We start from the raw sequence: 19983 nt of genomic DNA on the forward strand, positions 1-19983 counted from the left end.
ACCCAACTTCAGTCACCTTAAGGAGGCCCAATTTCAGAAAGCACGCCCCAACTACGAAAACTAGATTCCAATAAAGTGTTAACCGCTTTGGGCGCCTAAAAATGGAGGCATCCAAAATCATTAGTCACTTTTAGAAAATCTTGGCCTATGTTCTCACACTCCAACAGTTCAGGAATAGATGATGAGATTTTGCTCAAACTTTTAGTTAAAGAAAAGAATTACTTCAGCACTAAGAAGAAGCATGGAACATTTCAGCCCTCAAAGATTCCCTCTCTCCCCAAATTATAAGCATTTGAAAAGAGGGATTATATTTAAAGTCATTACCTAACCTTAACTGTTAAACTTTAATTACTGCAAAACTGTAACAGAGTGTCCTTTTACAGGGAGATTTTGAATTTCTGGTATATTCTGGAAAGCAGATTTATTTATTGTAAAACAGTGAGATTCCCTTCTTTACAGTTTCTTCAGGCAGCATGGAGCACAGTCTGGCAGCTCAAGGCCCTGATGAATATTTATAAAATAATAGCGATATTGGTCAGAGGAATGGGTTTAATCCAGCTATTGATTGGCGGCACTGGTGTCACATGACCTATAAATCCCCTTCTAAACCCATTTCTGCATACACACTACCAAATATCTAAATGAGCAACGTTAGCCCCGACATATTCAACTGGCCTGTATTCATGCTGTATGGCAAATCCAGTTTCTTCCTAATGTAGGTCTAACAATGTGATCAAAATTAATTGCATTTCAATCAGCCATAGATGTAAATTCCAGGTGTACATTACTCCAAACCTACAAAGCTATTATCAGAATACCACATAATACAAATACGGTAAACAGTGGACATTTATACTGTTGTCAAATGTGAAGCCTTGGTAGGCCTTTCTTGGAATCCTAGATCTTTGGAAAGTGAAATAATGCAATATTAATTCATGAAGAAGGATGGTCCAGCAGTTCTGCTGATAGCTTAAGAGAGAGGAGACCAAGCTTCAAGTCCCAAGTGTTACAGATTTCCTGTGTGACACTGGACAAATTTCTTTGTGCCTCAGTTCCCACCTATAAAATCAGGATAAAAGCACTTCCCTCACAGGGGTTTTATGGCAATAAATGTGTAAAGATTGTAAGGGGCTCAGACACCATGTTGATGGGGGTAGCTTATTTTAAATCAAAATGATCTTTTCCTGTAGTTTGCCCGCTTATCTCAGTAAACTGGAAACACCAGATAGACATAGCCAGTAGTTTATATTCACGACATTTTGTGAAGAGATTTTCAAGTATCATTTTTTTTGTTATCTCACAAAACATCAAGGACGAGGTCAGATGCTATAATACTGCACATTCCTGCAACCTTAAAATGCATACCTGTCGGGCTGAGTGAATGTCATTGTGTTACAATGAGTCGTTTTTTAAACAGCAATTTTCCCTTCCTGATGGACAGGTGAAATTCAAAGGCTCCAGGACTATATATGAAATTACCTTGGAGATTTAAACAAAAAAATCCAGTCAGACCATAGAAACATCTAAGTTGCCCCATCTGAAAGAGCATCATCTTTCTTTCTTCCCAAAGCATTCTGGGCAGCAGTATATGCTAGGAGAGATGCCTCTGCATGTGCTTTGAGTTGAGATGGATTCAGAAGGTCTATTAAAAGCAATACGTTTTTTAAGAAAGTTTTATTTTTAATCCATAACAGAATAAAATTATTCATTAGGTGCATTTAGATAAAAACCTAATTAATGAACCTGTTTCTCCTCTCTCGCCATAGAATACAGTTATGCATAACAACATCGTGATTTACAGTAAATACACAACAGCAACGTTTTGTTATTTCCGGAGCAACGTACAGGAAGATATTGTCAAGGCGTCACTCTACTTTCACTTACACCAGTTTAACACCAGCGTTGATATCAACGGAGTTACTTCTGATCGACACCAGTGGGAGCTGAAGTCCCAGTTTAAGTGAGAGGTGAATTATGCCCAGAGTATTTTGCTCAGAACAACAAACAGTGATGTGCTTAGCTAGTTCTATCATCTTTACTTCTTTCAGATGCTTATGTTGTGATCTGTCTCTGCTTATTATTTAGGCTCCTGCTAAGCCAACAACTGTAGGCCAAAGTGCTCAGTAATCTTAATTATTTCTCTTCCTGCTATTTTGTGCCTTTAACCACAGCTCTGCATCGGGGGTGCTGTGGCAAGCCCCACTACAATAAGAGCACCAAGAGGCATTGTGCACCATGAAGGCACAGTGATTCCTAGAGCCTCTGGGTGTGCAGAGGGAATGTGTTTATTGCTACATCCTTTGAGAGGATGCAATGTTCAGCCCCCTCTGTGGCTGGCCAGGTCTGCTAAAACATGTGTCTATTGCCCATGCTTTTTTGGAGTACATACTGCCCTAGGGGCAGTCCTTGCACTCAGGAGAGTGCAGGGATTGGGATTGTGGCTGGTCTTGACACCGAAAATGCAAGAGTGGGAGGGCTCCTTATTACTGGTATTACGGTAGCCCGAGGAGATCTTGTCATGGACCAGAACCCTATTGTGCTAGACTCTGTACTCTGCCCTCCCCATTTCTCATGCTTCTATGCAAGGGCCAGCCACAGCCATAGCCTGGCTCTTTAATTTGCATTGAATAACGCTGAAAGTGCTGCAGCCCAGATAGCGTATAAAATGTTACAGAAAAACTTACACTTGAAGTTTCCTGAGAAGTGACAGACTCCCTCCTCCACTCTCCTTGCCTATCAGTCCCTCCCTCCTTCACTCCAGTTTCAGGATCACATCACACAGTAAGTACACAGGTATTGTACATGTTCCATGGTACATTTCCTCCGCCTAAGGAGTCATACTTCTGTGTGCTGTGAGCTAAAGGATGCAAAGCTGCCCCGCTGACTCCGGCTAACGTGGCAGAAGCTTGCTGCTCGGTTCCTTCGGCCCCTTGTCTCGCCTTTGTTTCTGTGCTTGTCACACATGATAAAACTTTCAATCAGTTTCAGCCTCTCATGCTCTTCCTTCAGGAAGAAATCAACAAGCATACTCTTCTCCTTTTTGATTTGTTCGCTGATGTCCTTGGGAATGTCAGGAATCATCCAGTCAACCAGCGCACTGAGGAACATGACCAGGTTCTGCAAAATAAAGAGCAATAGAGAATACTCTGCTAGCTAGGCTAGAAGGGTCTGTAATACTCAAACAGGCTGTAACAGAATCAGACCTCAGCTACAGAATAGTTAGAAATACCCCATCAACCCAGTGGCATATTACCATTCAAACAAGTCATGTTTAAGCTCTGTCTGAAATTAGGCACCTAATCAAGGCTCTGATTCAGGAAAATGTCCCAATTCTAGAAATCACTTACGCATGTCCTTAACTCCCACTGAACAGAATGGATAAGTTAGATGCACATTTAAGTGTTGTCCTAAATATAAGGATGGGCTTAAGCACATGCTTAAGTGTTTTGCTGAATTGGGGCCCAAGTGGCCCTGCAGGCTTATTCCACGCACATGTTCAAAGGTCCTGAGCACCCAACACCTTAGCTGGTAGAAACCAAAGCTCTCTATCCCAAGAGCAAGTATTGCATCGGCAGTAGCAGTACAAGTATCTGCCACACATTGTCGCTCCAGTGTGCTTCATTTGTGACCTGAAAAGACCAGCTCTAGGTCCAACAAATCTCCATGCTCATTCCACCCTCAGGTTCCCTGCTAAGGAGGTTTTTGTGAGGTGGACACTAGCTGCTGTGCACAGACCAGAATCCTGAGTCTCAAATGTTATGGATGCGCATGTGTACGGGTACTGGGGATGCCAGTGCCCCTAGTGGACAGGCAAGATGAACGGCATGCCCCATACACATACATTAGCTTCTGTGATTTAAACTGCAATACGGTAAACTCAACAGGCTTACCTGAAATAGAATAACAAAAGCCAAGCGAGCAGATAAAACTGACCAGTACTGCTTAGAAAATTCATACTGATTTGGGGACCAAGGTGGTTCTCTGTAATCCTTGTACCTGCCAGTGAAGATAGCTTGGTTAGCGCACAATTTCCAGCAACTGCCACCTACAGATTATACTAAACACTTTGATAAAACAACTTTGCAGCAACTAACTCTAGAGCATTGAATCCCCTGAGCATTACGTACCTCATCCCACACTATTAGTTAAAACTCCAGGATCCGAACTCAGTCACCGTTGTAGATCTGGAATACCTCTATCGAATCCAACAAGGTTACTCTGGTTTTACACAGCTGTAACCAAGATTGGAATGTGGCCCTAATGGGGAAAATCTTCTAGCGTGGTTGGATTTCCTTTTGGAAAGTAATATATAGAGCTATTCTAGTCTTAAATTCACCTCAGTGCAGAGGATCTGACATGCTGCAAATATACAAGGAATAAAGATATACTGCAGTGTATTGAGATCAAAGAAAGCAATTAGTGGGCTTGTGCAAAGATTGGTGTTCAAACCTATTTTATTTACCATTATCATTAATATTTTGGAAGAGGAAGTAAACAAGATGTTAATAAAAACTTTTAGATGCTAGTAAACTGGAATGTTTTGCAAACATAAAAAAAGGACAGATATCAGACAAAGAGTGGTAAGAAATTAAGGCAGAAAATAAGAATAATTTTGGAAAAATGCGAAGTACTATAAATAAAACAAAACAGTTAAAGAGAAGATGAGATACAGATCTTGGAGGGACACCGTTTGAAAACAGATACAGTGGGAAGAGTCTAAGGCTGACTGAGAACGGCAAGTGAGCACACATTTGCATCATGACATGGCAGCAGAAAAGGACAGTGTTTTTTGCAGCTGCATAAGTAAGGGCATGATGGAGCTGGGAGGTAATAGTCCGTCGGTAAACAGCTCAGATTAAAAACTACACCTGGAATACTGCACTGGGGACCTCAAGATGAAAAAAGACTATTGAGAAATTGAACGCAATTCGGAGAAAAGCAAAAATGATCAGGGGCCTGGAGAGACTGACTGACCAGAAAATATTAAAGCACTGAATATATATTGCTCAGTTATGGAATGTAACAACCAAGGTAGGACATTACAACCATACACAACCTGCTGAGGGATATAAACACCTGAGACTGAAAGGGATTATTTAGTGAGGTGCACAGTGTATTACTAGGAGTATGGGATGAAAGTAAGAAAGGGAAAAACTGGCTTGAATATCAGGAAACACTTCCTGAGAAAGCAAAAAGAAAAGGAATACTTGTGGCACCTTAGAGACTAACTAATTTATTTGAGCATAAGCTTTCGTGAGCTACAGCTGAGAATAAGACTCATTAGACTGCGGAAAATGGGGAATAATGGAAGATCTTCGTATATAAAACTAGACACCAAAAATCACGGACTCGTTAGAGCCCCATCATCTCATGAATGTTGCATGGTGTCAAGTCCCAAGGAAATTTTGCACAGCTTCACTGGAAACCTTGTTGTTTAGGACAGCTGAAACTAGACTGAACTCATGTCTGTACAGCAGAAGTTCTCAAACTGGGGTGCACACCATGTATTCTGAGGGAGCGTGGGAAGCTTTAGGGGAAAAAAATTTACTGCACACATCCAGAGCTGGGCAGCCAGAGCTCAGAGCTGGGTGGCTGAAGACTGGTGGCTGGGTGCCAGGGGCGGGGAGAGGCATAAACTATTACAGAAACAAAGAAGGGAGACGCAATCAAATACATTTGAGAACCACCGCTATAGAGCAAAAATGATGTATAGAGAACTGTAGGACTATCAGAGCTATGAAGTAAGTAGCAATCCCTCTTTTCTATTTCCAACCTCTCTGATTCCGTGTCATCTTAATTAAAGTACAACAGATCAGGGGGCCTCTGGCCTTTCCATTCTGCAGAGCATTCCTAAGAGTGTCTCTTTCAGGGACCCATCTCAACACATTAACTATCCCTCCACTTTATTCTCAAAATATTTCATTTTGAAGATGATCAGGATGGGTTCTGCAGACCTCTGGTGGTTCAGGGACCCCAGTTTGGCAATGACAGCAAGACAGTCCACTGCAAAAGAAAAATGAAAGGGACCAGAAGTGGCCAATGTGGCTTTACAAAAGACTGCCTCAAAGATCTGAAGGCAAAAAGGAATGTGTACTGGAAACAGGAAAGCCTGGAGGAAAGTAAAGACAGATAGAAAGGGTCAGTTAAGGCTGGAAGAGAATGATGTTAGAGTAAAAAAGGAAGCTGAATCAATGTTAGACAAAGTGATTAAGGGAAATAAAAAAGGGCCTTATACAAATATATCAGTGGGCTAAAATGTACTGCGCTTAAATGTAATCATAGAGTCGTAGGATTGGAAGGGACCTTGAGAGGTCCATCTTCAAACCATCACTGACAGGTATTCGCTCTTAAAAATTTCCAATGATGGAGATTCCACAACCTCCCTAGGCAATTATTCCAGTGCTTAATTACCTTGACAGTTAGGAAGTTTTTCCTAATGTCCAACCTAAACTTCCCTGGCTGCAATTAATGCCCACTGCTTCTTGTCTTATCCTCAGAGGTTAACAGCAACAATTTACTTCCGTCCTCCTTGTAACAACCTTTTATGTACTTGAAAACCGTTATCATGTCCCCTCTCGGTCTTCTCTTTTCCATAGTAAACACACCCAATTTTTTCAATCTTTCCTCATAGGTCATGTTTTCTAGTCCTTTCATTTGTTTTGTTGCTCTTCTCTGGACTTTCTCCAATTTCTCCACATCTTTCCTGAAATGTGGCACCAAGAACTGGACACAATATTCCAGCTGAAGCCTAATCAGCACAGAGTAGAGCAGAAGAATTACATCTTGTGTTTTGTTTACAACACTCCTGCTAATACATCCCAGGATGATTGCTTTTTTTTACAATAGTTTTATTCAGTTGACTCATATTTAGTTTGTGATCCACTGTGACCCCAGATTCCTTTCCTTAGTACTCCTTCCTAGGCAGTCATCTGAAAACTGGTTGTGCTATTCTATTTTTATTTTAAATTGGTCTTTGATTAAAAAAAATACGGAAGAAATGAGTGAACAGTTGTGAGATAGTGATGGCCCTCATCAGTGTTCTGAAGCTGCGGTTCATAAAGCAGGTGAAATGGGAATAATTGGAAAAAATGGAAATCATACAGATCTGTGAGTCTAGACGATAGGGATACCAGGTCACTAGAGAAACAGCTCCTTCAGAAAAAGAAAAAAAAAAAGAGAAAAAAAAGCTTCACAGGCCCAGTGCAAAAGGAAGCAAGTCTATGCTAAGGAAAACTCCCTTTAAAGATTTGCATCTGCCTTCTTTCTCTTCTGAATGTGAGTATGTGACCAGCATGTTTTCATGTACTCCACTATTGCGTGAGGTTATAAAGGTTAAAAGGACGAGGGCAATAAAAATGGCCTATAATTTAACACGGTTTGCTTTTAGTTTGCCTTTAGCTATACAAATGTTCTTTTGCTCTCAAAAATCGTGACAACGAATGATATGCAACAGAGTAGCGTCACAGCAATGTTTGTTTGGAAGTCATGCCAAAGAGTTCACAGCATTGCATAAAATGGTGCTCAAAATATTCAGAGAATTTATTCTGGATGTTCAGTGGGAGAATTTTCTCACTTGTTATGGTTATTTTTAGGATACCTTAATCTCTGGTAATGCCCGTAAGGAGCAAAATTCAATCTTATTGTAACCACATTTATCTCCAGAGGTCACAGAAATCTAAGAATAAGAGAGGTCAGCTTGTTCCCAACATACTTGCCAGAAAAAGAAACACAGATTTTTTTTTCTAGTAAAAGAGACAGTGTTCATAGCATGTCTCCTGGGTTTGGAGTTAGATATCCTATGTTTTATCACAGTTTGTGTTCTAGCCAAAGCTGTGACTTTGATAAGATTTCACTAAGGCGGGTGATTTTCAGAAATGGCCAGCAAACATGCTGATATCTTCCCATAATATTTTCCTGATAATTAAAGGAAGAGAAATGTTCTCATTTGTTTCTCACTGAACCAAAATGAGATTAGTCTGGTACAGAGTCAGACTTTTAACTTGGGTTTCTTGTTTTCAGTACAGGAGACAAATTCTGCTCAGAGGGAAGAATTGGAATGTACCTGACATACAGCTCCAGACAATGAACCATCTGCTATGATTTAGCTCTGCTCCCTGTTTTGCAGCCCTATCAAGGCCATGTAAACCCAAGCAGGACATTTCATCATTGCTGCCAGTGCACAATCTTCCAGGTAAATTGACAGTCATACACCAGACAATGAAGCTGTGAGCAAGTAACTGGAATCAACACTAGGACACCAGACACACAACTGAAGTGAGATGGGCATGTCACAAGGATGCCTGATGAGAGATTACCTAAAATAATAACATATAGCCACCTTGGACAAAGAAAATCGGGGGTGGGGGGCAGGGAGAAGGAATGCGTCACAGACACCTTGGAGGACAATCTAAAAGCATGTAATAGCTCTGTATTGTACTGGAGAGCTAATTGCTAGCAACATAGAGAAATGGAGGAGAGCAGGGCACAAGGAGAAGAGCAATTTGGCAAAAGGAGGCCCAGAGCATAGCTTTAAGACTATTATATCTCGCCTGCCACAGAGGAATAGGTGAGTAGAAGATAACACTGAGCAGAGTCCCCATCACCAGCAGTGCTTATTGGACGTGCCACACTAGTGCTTCCCACAACATCCCTACTAGCCAATGGAGGATTTTGCTCTTTCTACTGTCTCACAGACGGCCAGAAGGGACCATCATGATCATCTAGTCTGACCTCCTCCAAATTGCAGGCCACAGAACCTCACTCACCGACTCCTGCAATAGACCACTAACCTCTGGCTGAGTTACTGACATCCTCAAATCATGGTTTAAAGACTCCAAGTTACAGAGAATCCACCATTTACTTTAGTTTAAACCTGCAAGTGGCCTGTGCCCCATGTCCTTCCTCTGGGTTTCAGTGGCCTGCTTGTTACAAGAGCTGTCCACTCTCTCAATGACTCAGTGCTCTCTCTTAGTCTGCTAGTTGGATGTTGCAGCCCTCATTGCAGGACATTTGCACTGTTCTGGCTTACCCACCCTCCCAACCACTCATATCTTGGAGTCTGACCGTGTGGCCCTTACTCACTTGAGTAATCCTTACTCCGTGAAATCAATGGGATCACTTGCACAACTAAAGTTTATTCACATAGATCAGGATAGCAACACTGGATAACCTTACCTATTCCACACCAAACAATGACAACTTGGATTTCTCTTCTTGAAAGCAACAACTTTACATGTGTGGGACATTCCCCATTGACTCTACAGATAGCTAGTTATGAGCCTTTTCTCTCATAACAAGAGCTACTAGTACTTCAGCGGCCACCCTACAAAATGTCCAGTTGCTTTAGATAGCTATAATAATAGGTGTATTTACAATATTGCCTAGAAACTGCCTATAGTATGTATAGAGAAATATAGTAATCACTGCAGCAAATAATGAGGTATTTATTTAAGAAAAAATTAGTTAACCAGTGTCGGGAATGGGAGGGTTTCTAACCAGGAAATACAGCATGATTTCTATGCTGACTCATAGTATTACATGCCAGCATCTCTGTGTTCAAGATAATCTAGGGATTTATGAGTATAAAACAATTAAAGTATAATGCTGACAAAGTTCATTGCCATAGAATAGCTCAGCATTCATATTTTAAATATAATTAGATTTACTTATTTGAAATAGCCAGTATAGTGCCATGCCCACAGGCTTTGGCAGCACCATAGTGGAGACCTGGGGCCAGATTCAGATCTCCCTTAATGGCAATGTTCATCAGAAGTAACTTCACTGAAATCTATGGAGATACTGTGTTATAAAACTGGTCCAAAGGAGAACAGAATCAGCCCTCTGGATTTGATGTCTAGTTTTGGTATCTAAGTCCCCATTTCAGCTATGGCTGGAAATAATAAACAGGCAACACCTTCAGCCGTGGTGACTTAGTGGCTGTGGCAAACGTGGAGGGTCCTGTAATAATTTCTTAGTATTGCAGACTGATCTGATTACTGGGGTGCTGTTTTCGGTGTGAATGGTTTGCTTAAAGTGCTTCTCACTAGGGGCTTGTCTGGGATGAGTCAGGCAGAGGAGGCTCAAGGTGGTCCCTTAACGGCTTCTATTAAAGGGAATGCTAAAGGACATTGCCAGAAGTGGCTCTGCTGACTCTGGCTCAGTTCCCCTTTGAGCCTATGGAACTGGTTTGACCCGCCGGTGACAAAACCCACCAGCAATGAAGAAGTCTGGGGTGTGAGGAGGACCTAAGAACTCTCATGGTATATAAAAGGACATTCTCTTAGGGATGCAAGGGGAGACCAGATTGAAAAGACACTCAAGCAGCAACCCATTGACATGTCTGGAGAAGCTAGGCCTGCCTCATTCCTACCTAGGATGTTGGGACTTCAGGTAAAATAGACACGAGTGTAGACTGTTTGTGATTTTACATCCCTTTTTCTGTAATGCTTTGTTCCAGCTTCCAAATAAAAGTACTTTGTTCTAACAAGGCTGTTGGTCCCCATCACTGGTCACAAGTTCCTGAAGGGAGGAAATAGGGTTTCTTAAACCCTTTCAGACTTGTAGGGCAACAGCAATTGGTATTGAAGCCAGATCCTGGTTTGAGAGTGGAAGAATTGAGTGATTCCCTTTGATACAGGTATAGGTAAGAGGCCCAAGACCTACACTGGGTGCTCTTGGGCAGACCAGAAAGGGGACAGAAATGCAGCTAGCCCCATGACTGGGGCTGGTGTTAATGACCGACATCAGGGGTGTTCTTCCAAAGACCACTACATACTTCAGTAAAGCCAATGGGAGTGCTAAAGCATTCTTTGTGTGCAACAGAAGGAGCAATTAAGCACCTGTGTATAGTAAAAGAACCTGCAGACAAAGAGTGGGGCCAACTCCCAGAGTCCTCTGAAAAGGCAAGCCAGGTGGCAGGCTCAGGGGTTTCCTAAGAGACTCTACATGCAGATGCCAGGTATTGGTTCTGGGCTGTGTGAGCTGCAGTAAGAAATACAGGGCAAGCAGTGGTGTGTGCCCCTCGGGCAGAAGCACAGAGGCAGCCTCTCCTCAGGCACAGTTGTGGCTGGAGGGGCTCACTTAGGAATTGCTGAGCAAGAAAACTGCCTGTGGGCTGCATGTTCCTATCGCTGCTCAGGGAAACAGGACTTTGCATTCATTTTTGTGAATAAACAAGACTACATCAAGACTTTATCCCTGCCTCACAAACCTCCAAACTTTGGCTTTCTGCTCGGCTTAAGGGGCAACAGACTAAATACTGTTGATAGTTTCTGAAGGGAATTCCCCCAACATTCCGTGTCAGAAAACATGGTATTAAAGCGTGTGACTATGGGGAAGGGGGAAGGTGTGGGTTTTCAAGCAGGGGAAAGCATGGGAAAAACAGGACCCTGTAAGGGAGGAAATGTTGTTCTAATTAGAGGGAGTATATTTTTAAAGGTGTGATCCTGCTGCCATTCTTATCGATGAGAGTTTTGTCCTTGATGTTAGTAGGAAAAGAACTGAACCCTAGGTTTTTATGTTCAGCAGAAGTCTTGGATGAAGCTGTTCATTCTATGCATGGAGGCACCATTGAATTTTGCATCTACATATTCTAAAACCCATATCTGAATTAACTAAGAAGATAATAGTTTAAAAGAACAGAAAAGCTTCGCAAGTCTAACTCAGAGAGGAAATGCTTTTATCTAATATAAGACCAAAACAATTGACTTTAACTACACAAAGTGTCGTTAGAGCTACTTTACCTGCAGAATATAACTTCCTGTTCAAACTGTGAGTTGTCTGGCTGTGTTCCAGCTTTGAGATGACTAACATTGAAGTATGAGAGGGTGTGATTGACAAAGCCATGCATGGTTCCATTTTGACTGTATGCATATTGATACACAAGGCGTGGAATGAAATCAGATGTAACAGAGATTACAAAAGCCTGGGAGACAAAAAATAACCCAGTGAATCTACAGATGTGTTTTGGATTAATTGAATTCAGGTTATAGTTTTCATGTTCAAATAAATATAGAATGATGATGATCAATTTTGCAACCTCACAAGTGAGAGAGAACTTGCCAGACACATCAAAGAATAAGTGTTTTTAAACTACACTAGCCTGCTGTGTCTCTCTTCAGGCAGAGGCAACTCATGGGATTGTGTGGGGGCGCACATGGGATTACGTGCCCCCCCAGATTTCTGCCAAGGTTTATATTTTTCTTTTTTTTTTTTTGGCAGGGAGTGGATTTAAAATTGTAACCCCCAACACACATACAACTATCAACGTAACAGTTATGTGTTGCCTCTGTCTCCAGGGAAAGTATACAGCTAGGCAGGTGGGACATTTTCAAGAGCAAAGAGTAATTACAACAATTGCCTCATATATACTGGTCTTAATCCTGCCCCCAGAGATATCAATGGGAGTTTTACCACTGACTACAAAAAGAGTGCAGGAGCCGGACCACAGCATATATAACAGCCAGATCCTCAGCAGGTATAAATCGGTGTAAATCCATTGATTTCACTGATGCTATGCCAATTTATACCGGCTGAGGTGTGGCCCATAAAGGACTAATTCTCGGTTCCCTTGCTCCATTCTAAATCTGGAGTAGTTCCATGAAGTCAATGGAGTTTACTCTGGTGTCAAATGGATGTGAGATCAGAATTAGCCCCAGAAGCATCTAGAATGTGCAAATAAAAGTTAACTGAGTGCTACATTCTGCCACCCTACTCTGTGAGTAGTCCCACTCAAAAAATGATACTCAGCATGAGAAAAGATGATAGAATCTGATTCTAAATATTTTTTAAACTCAAGTATGCACATTTTCACTTTCCAGTTGTCGACAACAGAGGGGCAGCATAGTCGGTGTTTTAATTAAAGCACTTGGAGAATACAGACAACTAGAGAATGTCTGAAATTTTAAATAACTACAGGGCCTGATCCTGCAAAGTGCACTCAGGTAAAATGGGGGGGTGGGGGAAGCAGCACGGTTCTGCTGATAGGGCTTAGCACTGGGAGTGGGGGGGGGGTCTGCATTCTATTCCTGGCTCTGCCACTTGGGCAAATCACATACTTTGCACATCAGTTTCCTCATCTGTGATGATATTGATTTTCCTTTCTAATGTGCTTTGAGATCTATGGAAAAAAAGTACTCTGTATTATTATAATTAAACCCCACGGGCCTGATTCTCATTTATACTATGACCTTGTCTACTTGGGAAAGTTTTATAGTATAACCAAAGGTGTGAATTTAAACCAATATAGTCATAATCAGAATGCTACCCCAACCTTCCAAGCAGGTATGGGTGACCTTTTTCAGTCTAACATGCATTGCTTGAGAAGGAGTTTAAGGTACACCAAAAAACGCTACTCTTATATTGGAATCAGAGTGTCTGCATAAGAGATCGTAGTGGTATAACTATACATGTATAACAATAGCTGTATAACTGGTAAAACTTTTTCTTTGAGACAAGGCCCTAAGCTCCTTTCACTGCTCAAGTAAATTACATTCAAACTGACTTAATCTAAACCTATATTTACACTGCCAGAGAATGACGTAAATGTGTCTAAGCATTATAATACCTAGTTCTCATACAGCATTTTTCATAAATGAGAACTAGTCCTCTATTGGTGTGCTTGGAATTTTGCCTGACTAATAATTGCAGGATCCGGCCCATTAATGTGTGATTTCTATATAAATTAATCTTCATGTCACACAAAGCATAATAATTCAGAAACAGAGATGAGTAAATGTACATGTCTCGTGTAATTCTGATTCTACATAACATTACATGATGTTTTAAACTCAAGGAGTAGCAAATTGGGTAACTTAGTTTTTCATTGTATTTTATGGCAATTGAAGAAAGTAGGCATTGCTCAAAATTTAAATTATGCTTCAGGGACAAAATAAGCTCATAAAGTCATAATCAAATACTTACATTAATGATAACTGAAAACTTTCCGATACCACTCAAAATGTTATACCAAATTCCTGTAAAAGAGTTAATAACAAAGCTTTGTTACAGGATTAATCTTAATTTCCTCTTTTGAGGTGAATTCCTGGTGTTACCATCATTGCAAAGATTCTTCATTACGTACCGATATCTTTTTCTCTCACTGTGTCTGGCCTCCTTAACTCAGAAACAAACTTTTTTGCATCCAGCCGAACTTCTATGATGTTGTTAAGAAGGGCAAACACTGGAGCCAGAGGGAAGGAGGCAACGAAGAGCGTGACAAAGCCAAACTGGATAACTGGAAGAGAGAAACGTATTGTTCAGAGTGAAGCTCTGTACTGACATATTAAACATATGTCCGCAGGAAATCAGCAGCTGAGGTTTGTGTGTTACAGGAAATATAAAACTCCATTTCAAACATTTCTGTCCTGTTGTTAAACAGTACAACAAACAAGGTGAGGCTATGAAAGAAAGAAGGATTTGTCACTGTGTTTTTATATTGGTTCTAATATTGCTCTTGGTCTCCAATGTGCATACGTGGGCCAGAGTAAATATTAGTTTAATAAAGAAAAGTAGTATGAATGCTATTTTCCTTTTAAATACAATCATCTTGAATGAGGCCATGTTATCCCTCCCATTGTTTGTTTGTAGAGGAGAAGCAATGCGTATAAATAGGGAGAGGAAATCCATGAGGCAACATCCCCTCTTCCCAAGACCCTTTGGAAGACTGTCTGGGCAAACTGCCCGCTGTAGGTGTTTGGGCTCAGGGGTGAAACTATGGTATGGCCACTCTCTGTGGCATCATCCCCCTCCATACCTTGGGGAATTCTGGTGCAATTCCCAGTAGAAGCCAATGCTGTTCATTGCATCATCAAATATTTCATTCCTGCTTCAGCGCCTTCTTGGGGAAAGTATAGCAGATGGGAAGGAAGAAAGGCGCTTGAGCATTTAAGGAACCAATGGCAGCCTAACATGGAGGACCTGACCCTGCCCTAAGCACAGAAGCCCTAAGATTTCTACAGATCCAGCCACTGAAGAGCCACAATCCTGATTTCTTCCACAGGTAGGTATACTGGAGGGAACGTTGCCTCTTGTACAGCACCTAATACAGGGGGGGCCTGGTCTATGACTGGAGCCCTAGGCACAGGGCCGTCGCTAGAGGGCTGCGGGGCCCAGGGTGGAAATGACGGATTCGTCTCTTCCGGGACCGACTGCACCGGCCAACCGCACCAGCCCACAAGTCCCCCCCAAAGCGCGGTGCCTGGAGCGCTCGCTCCGATTTGCCCTACCCAAGGAACGGCTCTGCCTAGGCACTACTACAATACAAGCAAACAATAACTCAAGAGTTTAAACTCTTGGCATTTCCTGAATTGTTTATGCCCATCCCATGGGGGCAGGGATGATCTGGATGCAAGTAAGCAGCTTTATTCTAAAGACAACTTAGACACCAATTTTCAGATCCTCTCCCGGCAAAGTGGAATTTAGAGGAATGAAAGTATTTTTCCAAAGTCCCCCAATGTTTCAACGATATTTAAGACCGTGCACAGTGCATATTGGGCTCAATGTTGCAAGGTGCTGAGTGTCCTTAATTGCCATTGCCTTCAAAAGAAGCAGAGGACAGTCAGCTTGCAGGATCAGGCCCATTCTGGGCCCATCTTGAGAGGTGCTGAGCCAGCTGAAAATGTTGACCTCCTTATACTATAGGTGCTGACCACCTGCCAAGAAGCTCTAAGCACCTTTGTCTCCCAGTGACGACAAGACGTCAGGACTTGATAGTATTATCACCACACAAGACTGGCCCTCTCTTTGTAAAATGTAACATGGAACATTATTTTAATATAAAGATGAGCTCTTATTTCCCAAAGAAAGTAGTGCAGGGTGGCATAAGGAGAGACTGGCTGAAAGGCATATTGCACAACTGCAATGGAGATAGCCACAACAAAATTAAACTAATGAATGTACGTGCCCATATTATATAAATAGTGCTACAAATAGGATTTGAGTAAACTGCAGTGATATGCATTGTGATTTCTTTGTAAGCAGGATATAAAGTCCCTGTACAAGCTTGCAGTCCATTGCAGCAGATGTCCTTTGCACTTTTGGAGGAGAGAAAAAAAATGGAAAAGAAAACTAATCCTAGCATAGCAGGACTAGTCAACTATTTTCTCTAGAATAATTTCCTTTGGCACTGTTGTCACAGCCCACAGCCAACTGATAAAACTGCTTTCCCCAGGATCTTTTTTGTACCCAGCTTATTTTTTGTGTACCTGTTTCAAGCCTCATTATGGTTCCCCCCTCTCCCCCAGCATCTCCTCTCCCAGTGACAATGTATTTGCACAACAAACCATTATCTCCATGATAATTGTGGCCATGGTTTGCCATTTTCAATGGTTTGCTTTGGGGATAAAGGTTATATCATCCTAGCATAGCATGACGGGAGCTGTTTCAACATACAAGAATATGTTACCCTCTAAATTATAGTTTCCTGAATATTTTATGTTTGAATCAGGAAAAGGAAGTAAGGAAATAAAAACAGATGTTAGAGAAGTATCTCAAAAACCTTTGAAATGCTTAGAAAAATATATAGCACCAAAATGTGCCTTATTTGGTCTGAAGTGAAGTTAGCAGGGCTAGAGCTGGAGGGAATCAGTAAAAAAGTATTCGCAGTGATTTGTCTGAGTATAAACCACAAATATTTACTGTGATACTATTTGCAGCCATTTTTATTCATTTCCTAGGAACATCTGCATGAATGATGTTTTAGTTCGTAAAAGAACATTCAAGGTACACAAACATCTTCTGGATGATTTTGTAAACATGTTGTCATACAAAGATCCACCCTAGAAATGTTTGTGTGGTCATGTTTAAATCTCTGTATTTCCTTCCTTTTATTTTTAAATTAAAGTTTCAATGATCCAAACAAGTAGCAAAAACACTACCATGTGACTTAGGTTTTGTCTACACTGCCCTGCAGGTCCAACTACGGGGGTACGATTAGCAGTGCGCAGCGAAGTGCTGTGCTGTAACTCCCCCCTGTGGACGCTGTGGGCACAAATATAAAGGTTCCTAGATCGCATTAATGTAGTCCTGTAAGGGGGAAGTTACGTCACAACATTTTGCTGTGCACTGTTATTCATACCCCCTGTAATCCAAACTGTGGGGTGGTGTAGACATAACCTTAGATGATCAGTCACATGTCATGAGAAGCAAAACATTCCATGATACAGTCAAAACAAATAGTTTGTGCCTGATCCAGGCACTGAAATGTGTTTGTTTAAACTATTTGGGGAGTACTGATGAATAACAAATAGATTACTAAAGCTTAAAGTCTGTGCACATTTATTTGAGAACATAAAAGGAGGCTAAATTCACTGAGAGTTCAGTTCTGCTTCCTTAGACACACTTAGTAGCACTAACACAACTAGCTCCATCCAATTCAATGTGAGTATATGCATGAGGACTAGCTACTCCACCTAAGTAAGGGACACCGAATCAGGCCCAAAATAAAATCATTCACTGTGATTAGTTCAGTCACATACACACAAACATACACACGCACACTGAGTAGACCCCATTTATTTCAATGACATAGTCAGACTCAAAGGAAGGTAAATGTTCATGATTCTGCCATCCTTATTCACAACCCTCAGGCAGTCCACTTGATTTCAGAGGTATTTCTCATGAAGTGTTACTAAAAGTGAGCAAGGGTGGCCAAATCAGTCCCATTCTGAGTGACATTCCAAGTACTCTTAGAGCAGTGGTTCTTAACCTGGGGTGCACATACCCCCTGGGGGTGCGAGATGCCCTTTCTGGGGGGTGCAAGACATGCCAGATCTTTTTAGAAGGTAAATAATCAAAAACACAAATTAAGCACAGGCACGTAAGTACAACTACTTTGTTTCATCAAACCTATGTATTTATTAACATTACACATTTTTAATGATTACTGTAATATACAAACAAAATATATCTAGGTTTAAAGAACTGACCTACTCATCAATTTTTGATAAGGGGTGCGAGAACATATTTTGAGAACCAAAGGGGTGCAGGCTGCAGTTCAGGTTAAGAACCACTGTCTTAGAGAAACAGGAGCCTTAAAATATACAACCACAAGCTTGGCAGGGAAATCTAAGGGAAAAGTACAGTTCACTTCTGTGTGGCAATAATGTACAAAACATGCCTACACATAACATGCCGAGATGATACTTTAAAATCCAACCTCAATATAGAGATTAAAGAAAAATGTGGGCCTCTCTTTAGTGATGTGTCTTTTGTTGGTGCCTCAGACATATTCTTTTTGATGGATTTACCTGCTTGAGGGGAAATTCTTCCAAACCTCCAGAATGCATGGCCCCCATCGCCCTTCCCATTCCACACCTTTTCCTGTTCATAGATACCTGGATGTTTGTACAACCCTCTGCGTGATTACAAAGGACACATCTAACTCTGTCTTTCTATATGGGTGGAGAAAGATTTGTGCACTGAGGGTTCCCTGCATATACACATCGTTAGGACATGCTCTGGCCCTGAGTAAGGACCTGAGGATTTGCCCAAACTAGAATTTAAAATGTAGGTGGTAGTGAAATAGGCAACTGGGATGGAGGTGGGAAATCTGAGGTAACGTCATCACTGATTTTCATCTACAAGATCTTTTGTTATGGTTTCTGAACAGAAGTTTTATTGAGAAATAATCTGGTGATCACTCTGCACTGGACTGATTGAGGGTCACTACTTGCAATACAGGATGAAGACATTGGATCAAATTCTGGGGCAGCCAGTAGCAGGAACGCTGATCTCCTGGATTCCACCTCCTGACAAAGATAGAGTATGTCTACACTGCAGTCCTAGAGCAGGATTACAGGTTGAGTAGATATACCTGAACTAGCTTTACTGTAGCTAGCACAGGTTCTGGTAACGGTAAAGCTGTGAAGGCATGGGCTTCAGCGCAGGTGGTACAAGTCCTCCCAGAAGCTTGAGTTATTACAGTACTTGCAGGGCTAGCTTAGCCCATGCTGAAGCTTGTGCTGCCATGGCTTCACTGCTCCGCTACCTGAGCTAGCTAGATAGCTAGATCAAAGCTAGCTTGAGTAACAATAGCAGTAAAGGGTTCAGAGTAACAGCCGTGTTAGTCTGTATTCGCAAAAAGAAAAGGAGGACTTGTGGCACCTTAGAGACTAACCAATTGATTTGAGCATAAGCTTTCGTGCATCCAATGATTTCCTGAGCTGTAGCTCAGGAAAGCTTATGCTCAAATCAATTGATTAGTCTCTAAGGTGCCACAAGTCCTCCTTTTCTTTTTGCGAATAGCAGTAAAGCTGCGCCATGTATGAATGTCTACATATTCTGCAGTCATACCTCTCAACTGCAGTGTAGACAAACCCTTAGAGTCAAGGGTTTATGTAGCAGTTAGTGGAAAGCTTTTCTAAAGTCTAGATGAAGGGTTCACTCCTACTTCTATTAAAATCAATGGCAAGACTCCCCTTTGATTTCCAGGGGAAGGCGAGAAGGCCCAATGTCTGTCACCCTGACCTGACACCCAGTGCAAACTGATGAGGAAAGTGCCTACAGTCAAAGGTTACATTAGTGCTGGAGAAACCCCATACAAGTGTATCAGGGCAGAAGTAGGTACCGAGTGTGGAATCCATGTAACCAGGGCCAAGAGAACCAAGCTGTCAAGAGACTCCATCTTGAATGGTGCTAAATAACACTGTAGCCCAACTGAGCACAATACTTAAGCATATGAATAGCCCCACTGATTTCAGTGGCGCTACTCACAGACTTCAGAACTTGCTGGATTAAGCCAGAATGCCCAGGGTGGAGCCCAAGGAGCAAGGGCAAAGCTGCGAGGGACCTAGAAGTAGTGCAGATGCATACTGCCACCATACTTTATTTAGTAGTTTATTTAGATTTAAATAACAAAGCAGACAGCTAGCCAAGGCTCTAGGCTCCCTAACACATAACTAGTAATACAATAACATCCCAGCAGCATTGAAATAATCATTTCAAACAGGAATTTAGCCAGGCACGTAAAAAAAAAAAAAAAAAAAT

The 19983-nt window shown here is 41.6% G+C and overlaps 1 protein-coding gene across 1 annotated transcript in view; it reads right to left on the bottom strand.

Annotated features, from left to right (window-relative positions):
- Window positions 1-1659: 1659 nt before the first annotated feature.
- ANO2 (anoctamin 2) overlaps window positions 1660-19983 on the bottom strand; it is a 262392-nt gene continuing 244068 nt past the window's right edge. Inside the window, exons 19-23 of the mRNA XM_075120949.1 lie at window positions 14081-14233; window positions 13921-13973; window positions 11742-11923; window positions 3891-3996; window positions 1660-3117 (exon numbers count right to left, since the gene is read on the bottom strand). Of these exons, the coding sequence (XP_074977050.1) occupies window positions 2836-3117; window positions 3891-3996; window positions 11742-11923; window positions 13921-13973; window positions 14081-14233 (776 nt within the window). The 3' untranslated portion in view covers window positions 1660-2835. The remainder of the gene's footprint in view (window positions 3118-3890; window positions 3997-11741; window positions 11924-13920; window positions 13974-14080; window positions 14234-19983) is intronic.

The sequence above is a fragment of the Caretta caretta genome, chromosome 1 (assembly GCF_965140235.1).
Source record: "Caretta caretta isolate rCarCar2 chromosome 1, rCarCar1.hap1, whole genome shotgun sequence".
NCBI lineage: Eukaryota > Metazoa > Chordata > Testudines > Cheloniidae > Caretta > Caretta caretta.